This window comes from Hydra vulgaris, chromosome 08 (assembly GCF_038396675.1).
Source record: "Hydra vulgaris chromosome 08, alternate assembly HydraT2T_AEP".
Classification (NCBI taxonomy): domain Eukaryota; kingdom Metazoa; phylum Cnidaria; class Hydrozoa; order Anthoathecata; family Hydridae; genus Hydra; species Hydra vulgaris.
Window position 1 is genome coordinate 19,770,001 of NC_088927.1, and position 9,643 is coordinate 19,779,643.

The following is a 9,643-nucleotide window of genomic DNA, read 5'->3' on the forward strand; positions in this document are numbered from 1 at the left end:
TACAATATTGTACCGCCAATATTGACCAATATTGGCAAAATATTATTGACCAATTATTGGCAAAATATTGGTGCCATAATGTTTACAATATTGCGCCATTATTGTAAATAATATCGCGCCAATATTGCGCCAATATTGTTTGCTACTTGGGTAAAGTTAGTGTATATATTAGTTTTAGTTATTTTTGATTCTGAAGAGCTAAAGAAAAATGCAATATATAGTGTGTTAGGTAATATCGAGTAAAATATTTTTGCCTTACAGCTGCTGTACAACAGAAGTTTAATAAATGTACAGATAAAGAAATCAGAGATTGGATGAGCTGTTTTCTTGCTCAAGCTGCAGACAGGAATGGAGTTTATAAAAATCGTATCTCAAAGGTGCCAACGACTGATCCAGATAGACAACGTATTGACAATTAACATATCGACACTGATTTTAATAATTGATTCTTGTTTTGTCTAATAAATTATATATATTTAAAAGTTTGTTTTTCTCGCTTTTCAGTAATTAGTAGAACATTGTGAAGTAAAAATAATAAAAAATGATGTTAACGTAATAATGCACCAATTGATGCATTAAGGTGGTACACCAGGAAAAAAATAGTCAAATAAAATTTTTTTTGATTTTTTTTTTTAATATTACGAAAGATTCATCTATTAAGTTAACTTTTTTGAAGAAATTTTTACTTACTTGTGCTAATATATTGCTTAATTTTTCTCTACTTGAGCCCATATTATCAGATAAAGCTCCCTAGCAATCTCATAGCAACAAATTTTTTACTTGTTTTGGAAGTGATTATGGACTTGTTTTCTTAGTAATAAATGTCAGATGACAGCATAAAGTTATCAAGCAAAATCACTTCGATAGAAGTCACAAATCATATTTATTATACAGAAGAAGCTAAAACAAATATTTTGGTTGTTAAAATAAACAGTTATTTTACTTATTTATTTCGTTGCTTTGTTTGTTGTCAAAATGTCAAGTTAAATAATTTATTTAGAAAGATAAAAAGAAAATGGAATGGATTCCATATAAATAAAAATTATTTTACTGTTCAGCCTTTAACTTCTCTATCTTCATCAGTTGCTCCATCTAGTTCCAGTGCCAAGAAACTAGTTATTGCCAATAGTGATGAATGTAGTCATCATGAACAAATTGATAATTATTTCATTTTAATGAAGAAGAAGCTGCGAATGAAAGTATGAAACAAGCTGCTAGTGAGCTTCAAAATGGTAAAGTTACTACTGAACCATCAAAAATACGTGTCTCAATTGATGGTTCATGGCAAAAACGTGGGCATGCATCGATGAATGGAGTTGTTACTGCTTTATCCGGTGGTAAATGCATTGACGTGGAGGTCCTTTCAAAATACTGTAAAGGGTGTGAAATGTAGGAAATGAAAAAACATTCACCAAAGTTTAATTCCTGGAAAGTAGGACTTGATTGTTCCATTAACCATCATAAATCTTCTGGAGCAATGGAATCTATTGGTGCAGTAAATATTTTCAAACGATCTGTACAAACAAATAATTTGATTTACACAGAGTATCTTGGTAATGGAGATACATCATCTTTTAACGATGTTTTATTTGCTGATCCTTATTATGAATATAAAGTGATACCAAAAAAACTGAAATGTGTTGGTCACGTCCAAAAAAAATTTGGCACACAATTACGTAATTTGGTTAAGAAATACAAAGGGACAAAAACCCCTATTTCGGGTAAAGGAAAGTTCACAGAGAAACTTTTAAATTCAATGCAATATTTTTATCGAATGACAATTAGAGCCAATAAAGGGGATTTGTACAAATAGAAAAAAGCTGTTTATGCAATACTCTTTCACTATACTAGCTTTCCTGATAACGATTATCGACACCAATTTTGCCCCAGAAATACAACTACAACATGGTGTAAGTACTGGAATGCTAGCAAAAAAATTTTTATACATCTGTGTCAATTCCACCATGGATCAGGACTTTGATTCTTCCTATTATTCAAGACCTACAAGCTGATGAATTACTCAAGAAATGTCTGCATGGTGAAACTCAGAACGGAAATGAAGCATTAAACTCTGTGATATGGTCTCGTGTACCTAAAAAAAATTTTGTCGGGAAATAAGTTCTTGAAATGGGTGTTCATTAAACAGTGATCCTTGATAATGATGGAGCAAATGGTATTTTAAATGTACTAAAGTATTATGGCTTGATCGGTTCAATAACTTGTAAAATATCAGTTTTAGCAAATATTGCTCGTGTTAAACGAATGAATTTAAAATCAAATACCGAAAAGAAAAAAAGGAGGAAATGTTTAAGATTAAAAAAATTAGTATTCCATGGTGCTGAACAGAGTAAGGAAAAAGAATTTTATGTAGCTGGTGGTTTTTAGCAGTTTTAACACTTCAAAATCATCTGTACTTTTTTGTTTCTTACTTTTTTTGCATTTTAGTTTTTTTAACGTTTCGTAAAATTCAAAACATAATAATTTGAGTAAAATTTAGTTTAATGAACTGAAGTTTTCAGGAAATGTTTATTTACTATTGATGCTCCCGTTAACCCATGGGTTTTTCTTACATTTATTTGAATAAAAAGTTATTGCTATAAATCTATGGAAGGAATTTAAAAATTTAAACTTTTTTATTAAATTTGAGATAAAAAGAGTAATTTCAAAAATTTTCAAAACGCATGTGTCAATCACTGTATAATAAGGTGTTTTATTATTGTGTCAATTTTTAATCCATTAACTTTTGACTAGATCAAGATATAGTTTTATAATACAGTCTTTTTTGTTCTTTTTTCCGCCATAATGGATTTTTAATGAGTTAATAATTTATTTTTTTTTAATAAAAAGAATTAAAACAATTTGTTAAAACAAATTTTCAGCAAACAAAAAGTTTTTAAATATTATTTCACAGTTTCCGTTTTTTTCCTGGTGTTTTTCACAGTTTCCGTTTTTTCCACCTTAATAATCAAGAATATTTTCGTGAATGTTTCTGCAACTAACAGCAACATATGTTGCCAATATTGTTTTCAATAATGTGCCAATATTGATGCAGATATTAAGCTAATATAGCGCCAATATTGCTTACTACTAGGGTAGTGTGCTTAATAAAACTCAATTCATTCACATTAAAAAAAAACTTTCTTTTTCTTTGTTAATTTTTTTTTTTTTATTTAATTTTTGTTAAATCATGTAATTTATAATAAAAACATCTGACAACAGATAAAAAAATGATGATAAAGAACAGGAAACAAGTCACTCTGAATCTAAGTTAGATCGACATCAAAATCACATTGTTTAAGAGGTTACAATTTAAAAACCTAGATGATGATTTTTTAAAACCCCTATAAATTAATAATGAAGGCCTGAGAGAATACTAGTTAAATTGAATAAGACTAGTGAAAATAATTTACAAGTAAAAAAAAAAAAGTGTAAGCAAATCAAACTTATTTAAGGTCCTAGTCCTCAGAAAAAATTATTCTAACATTGAGTGAGAAAAAAAGTAATAATTCTACTTAAATACCCACCAAGCGGTTTAATATTGTGTCATATCACACCTGTCTGTACTTAATTGTGTTTTAAAAGCTGGCAGTGTGGATCTTCAAAATGGTCAAAATGTCACGATTCTTGCATTATAAAAAAAAGATTTAACTGCATTGAACAAGAAGATGACTTTAAGAGGAATGAGTCATCTTAAGGGAAAGCTTCTCATTGTTTATTTTGAAAGTAAACTTGTAGATAAAATGATCACAGTTCAGAGTTATATATTATCTGAACCTTTAAAAGAATCGCGTTTAGTGTATCACAAGATGATAAAACAAAGCAAGACCACTTATTAGGCGTAGTTCAAAGCCTATCTTTAAAGGAAGTTGATCAGGCCCAACACGTTTACATCCTATTGAAGTATTATGGTTATAAAGATTAGGTAATTGGCATTTGTATCAATACCAAAAACAGTAATACTGACAAAGACACTGGTGCTGTACACAATTTGTCAGATATTTTAAACTATCTGGCAAATTGTGTACAGTTTGTCAGATAAATTAAGTATTAATTTATGATTTAAAAATGATTTTAAATCATAAATTAATACTTAATTTATGATTTAAAATCAGTCATAGGATGGATGGTGAAATTGCAATTTATTGAGTGGTCGGAACGGCTGTTTATACCGGCAGTTAAAGGGATTGGTGGATAAAACATTCTTGTATTGCATTCACAACACTTATGTGTCATTAAAATTTATTAAAAATTTTTAAGAAAACAACGTCCGAGTGATCTGCCTACCTGTCATTTTATCTCATATTTTACAGCCACTGGACATTGGAATATATTATGACGTTAATTGTACTTGTAAAACCGTTTTAAAAATGTATTACAAATCATCAAACGCAAAAATATTAATAAAGCTAATTTTCCAAGTTTAATCAAAGGTTTTTATAAAAGTGGCAAGTGCTTTACCAGACGAAAATAACCCTGTTTTTTTCCGTTCAAAAATACAAGGTTATTTCCTTTTAATAAATCTAATATTGACCTATCCGAATTTAAAATTACAAAATATTTAAGATTTAGCACTAGAGCTAAACTGCACAGCCGTCATTAATTTCTTCGACACCAATGTCAAATTTTTTTAGTTAAATATAACAAAACACGCATTCCAATTAAAATTGGGTTAAAATTTTCAATGAAAATATTTCTGCAACAAATTAATGCCTCTGGTCAACATATCAACAAACCAATAAGAAATTATATGTAAGAAATAAAAGAGAAATTTTAACTGAATCCAAAACAATGTAGAAAGTTTGAGCGATTAATGAAAAACAAAATAAAAAATGCCTACAGACGTATCAAAGACTACGCAGACGGTAGAAGCAAACGAAGTCAACAGCAAAAAGTACTGTTATATAAAAAGTGCAAAATGCATCTCCTTGATTTAATGGTTCATTGTGAAAACATTTCATGTCGATCAACAAGGGACTAAGTTTCTCTGCATTAGTGTAGACTTGGTTCCAATAATGATTAAAAGATATATATTTTTTTCTTTTTACTAGTTTTTATAAACAAATTGGTTTCTCCTTTTTTTTTATTGTTTTCTCATTGGTTTCTATTTTCATTTTTAACGCTATTATTAGAAAAGTTTAAAAATCTTTAATTAACAAACTTCTAAAAAGTGATCTTGAGTCTAACATCTTACTTTGTGATCAACTATACAAGTTTTGATCCTCTCGTTTTACAGTAAACTTGATAACAGAAAGGTTGTGTCGCGCATTAGATAAAATCTAATTCCTTTTAATCCTTTTTCTTTCAACTGATTCTGTTCTCGACATTTAGATATATCTTAGTTATTCTTGTATAGAATAATGTTGCCACATTTGACCTATTTCGTTAATTTATGTTGTTTACTTGACAGCCAAAGTCTAAAGACGCATTATAAATATTGTTGAACCTACTCAAACTGCTAAAACCTGCTGAAACTGCTAAGAATGAGTCTCTGATTAATTGTTAAAAGACTAAATCTCTTTTTTTTCTTTTTTTAAAAAAGTGCAGTTTGCTAATCTTGCAGGCTATTATTACTTGTTTAATCAATCAAAACTCAATCTTGCGTAACTTGTCATTTAAATATATTAGACTCATTTACTGTAAGTGTTCCTTTATGCTTAAAAAACTTCTATTCATTTAGTTTTTTTTCTTGAACATCCGTGCTTTAAAAATATATTTCATCTTCATCTTTGCTTTATAGCTTCGAGTTTTTATGTCTTCTGTGAATCACTTTCTTGCAATTTTTCTGCCTTTTTCATTATTTGTTAGCTCCCAAAATTAATAGTGGTTGCTAGCAACCTTGTTGGGTTTGAACTTTCATTTTTAAATAAAAATATTTTTAATAAGAAAAATAAATATAAACAATCTTTTGTCCAACATATATGCTTTGCTGATAACCGCATAGCATATATAATGAAGTACTAATAGCCCTACAGGCATTTGTTTTTAAAAGTTACGTTCTAAGTGACTTTTAAACGTTTTTTAAACGTCTTTTAAACGTTCTTTAAGGTAATATGTGTAGAAAACGTTTAGATTGGCTGGGAGTGAAAGATTGTTTCTTACCACCAAAAGAGCAACGTATTATCATATGTGATTCCTATATTAATATATCTTTAATGTAAACTTAAAACTTTTTATTGATTAAAGATAAATTTTTATTAAAAAAAATTCTTTAAATACTTTAATTCACTGGTTTTAAAACTAGTACTTGTTAATGAGGTATGACTGGGTTGTATCGCACACATGTTTGGGGGGTGGTAAACTTAACCCATTTAAATACATAAAATCAGCAACTTTTTTATACACTACTGTCGGAAAAATTGTGGACACCCTTGAGTTTTGTAAAAATGGTTGCTGATCTAAGGATTTCATTAATCAATGCACACAATATTGAACACAAAACACAGTAATAATACAGTTAAGTAAACGTGATTGTTATGGTTGAGTTTTTTTGACACGAAGTAATGAGAAACATAATTTTTGGTAGTGTCCACAATTTTTCCGACAGTAGTGTATTGATAATAATATATTTAATATAATACACTTGACTTTTTCAAGCTCGATATTGAAATTTTCAAGTTTAGTTCACGCAATTGCTCAAGCTTTTTTTAAAACTAACCTGACAAAACAGACTTCAAAGTAGTGTCATACTTTACTCAAGTTTGCTTCTTGCATTAGACCCCAGCCCTTTAAATTTATTAATGCATCGATGTACTTTTCTTAGTGACTCAATAGCATACTTTGTTGAATCAGAAAATCACGGTCTTCGCTAGTTTATTATTTAAACTATTAATTTATGTTTTATAACTTACTTTCAAAATAGTAAAAATTAATGAAAAATTTTGCTGAAAAGTTTATATGTTTGAAAAAACCTAGGATTAAGTATTTTACATCAAAATTTGAAAAACATACATTAATTGTTTTTAGTTCTCCGGTCCATTGACAACTTTTTAAAAAGTTATCACATTTAACTTTCAATTGCAGAATAGCTCTTTCAGTAAATTTATCAGGAAAGATCTATAGAAAAAAAATTTTTATCAATTTTTCTTTAGAAGCATTCTTTTATTAAAAAAAATATATAATTTTTATTTAAATTGACTTAATTATTATTTTAAAAATAAAGTAACCTTCTCAGAATTCAAAATGGTTTTGTCTAATGGGCAAATAAAAGCTCCATTGTTTCTAAAAAAGAATAAGTTTTGTATTTTATAATTACTTTTGTTATATAAATAATAATGTCACATAAATAATATAGCTACTCATTAACTCGGTATCAAGTATTACGTCAACGACGTAAAAGGTGTGTTAAATGCATTGTAACAAATTGCCTTTCTCTCACTCTCTCTCTTTCTTTTTCTCTCTCTCTCTCCCTCTCTCTCTCTTTTATATATATATATATTATATATATATATATATATATATATATATATATATATATATATATATATATATATATATATATATATATATATATATATATATATATATATATATATATATATATATATATATATATATGCATATTACATTACGTAATTTTTAACTCATTTCAATACCTTTTTATAATTTCTTCTGAGCATGAAAAACAAAGTCGATGACCACACAATGTTAGAACAGGTTCACGAAGAGCCATTAAACACACAGGGCATTCAAATTCGTCTGAAAGTTCATCTAAAAAATGCGCATTGTATCCACCACACTTTTTCGGATCCATGCTTCCCATTTAAACTTTCTTTGCTTTTAAAAAACATAAAAATGCTGTTTGTAAGAATAATTTTATTTTCAATTTATCTTTTTATGACTTTTTTAAAATAAAAATATTATTTTTTTAAACCTTATTTTTATGAAAGTAAAATTAAAACTATTTTATAAATATAGAAATTTAAGTTTGACAGTGCATTCTGACACTTTATTGAAAGTGTTTTATAAAGTGTCAAAAAAGTTGTTCCATTATTTGTCATTGCGTACTGCGAATTTAAAGAAAAAGCAAATAAAAACAATAATTTTTTAAGTAACCAATGAAAAGTTTTAAAACTACAAAATTTATTAAAAGCCATAATAAATAATTTTTTTGTTAACCAACAGTTGTTAATGTTATTTTATTTACAATAATATACTTTAAACATACAACAATAAGACGGTTGACACTTTTAAATTAGTCAAAATAAAAAAGACAATAAGGTCGCAAACTTTTCGATAAAGAAGTGTGTTTTGATGTTATATAACTTTATATGGTTTTAGTTAAATACGTAGTTTTATAATAAATTATACTAATAAAAAACTCTCCTGAATTGCTTCAACGATTGCATTGCTTTTATGATCGTGGCACTTTCAAAATCTAAGCAAAGCACGCCTGTCTATTCTCGGATTTCGGATAACTAAAACAAAGCTGTTTATTTGAAAATAGATTAAAAAACTTATACTGTCACCGTTTTAAGAATAGGCTCTTTTCAAACTCGAAATCTCAACGTGTTCTTTATTTTACTAACTACCATTTTTATGACGGTGGTACACGGCGTTAATTTTTGGCCAAAAATCTCCCTAGGGAAATTTTTAGCGTGACTATTAAAACTAACTAACGTTTAGACTAGAATATGTTCACGTTTAGTTCAGTCTACGGTATAATATACAGTTAAAAACCAAAGTTTACGGCCTAAAACATTCTCCGGTCTTTAAACCTTTGTATTTTTCAAACCATGGTAAATAAGCTTACAAAAAGATAATCGATAAATAAATATGTTACTTCTTTTATACAGTTAGTTTTACATTTGAAATTTATACGTGCATTATTATCTTTTTCTTTTTAGCGTGAGAAATTGAAAGTTAATGTATATATGGAATATACGGATAAAAACACATAAAGTTTTTGTTCAATACTGTGTTTACAAGATATATATATATATATATATATATATATATATATATATATATATATATATATATATATATATATATATATATAATATAATATATATATAATAAATATTTCACTTTAGTGAGGTAATCCACTGTTATTCAGCGTGGTAGCCCTTCCACAACCAAATAAATAACATCAATCAATATCAGCTTGGATCATCCGATGGCAGCAGCTGCAATGTTGTCCGACTTGTTGGATCTTGACAATTTTGGCAAAGTAATGGCCGAATTGTGTACTAAGGCAGAAATTCCTCGACCTGACCCTAATCAAAAAGCTGCGAAGTGCTCTTGAAACAAGAGCACTTCGCAGTAGCAATCAAATTTATGTTCAAGGCTTTCAAGGCAGTTTTTTATAAATAAGAAAAGCAAATAATTGATCTAAGCGAAAGAATTAAAGCAATAGAAACAAGGAAGCCGGATAATGTTGTAATTCCGCTTTTCAGCAACATAGTTAAATCAAAGAAACTTAATGTTCAAGAAAATAACTGTTTAATGGCAGTTTCGAAATTTCAATCAGAAAAAGATCAAAAAGCAAATAACATAGTCTTATACGGATTAAAAGAATCAATTAAACCTGACGAAGAACACAGAAAACATGATGATTACAATCTCGTTCGCAATCTTTTATGTTAACTACAGCTACCACCAAATAACAATGTATCCTTATCGAGACTTTATCGATATGGATATA

The 9,643-nt window shown here is 27.9% G+C and overlaps 1 protein-coding gene across 1 annotated transcript in view; it reads right to left on the reverse strand.

The window, feature by feature from the left end:
* The window catches only part of LOC136083671 (E3 ubiquitin-protein ligase PDZRN3-B-like), a 113,157-nt gene extending 105,381 nt beyond the window's left edge, over window positions 1-7,776 (reverse strand). The window contains exons 1-3 of the mRNA XM_065803229.1: window positions 7,593-7,776; window positions 7,164-7,218; window positions 6,949-7,053 (exon numbers count right to left, since the gene is read on the reverse strand). Of these exons, the coding sequence (XP_065659301.1) occupies window positions 6,949-7,053; window positions 7,164-7,218; window positions 7,593-7,759 (327 nt within the window). The 5' untranslated portion in view covers window positions 7,760-7,776. The remainder of the gene's footprint in view (window positions 1-6,948; window positions 7,054-7,163; window positions 7,219-7,592) is intronic.
* Window positions 7,777-9,643: the final 1,867 nt, after the last annotated feature.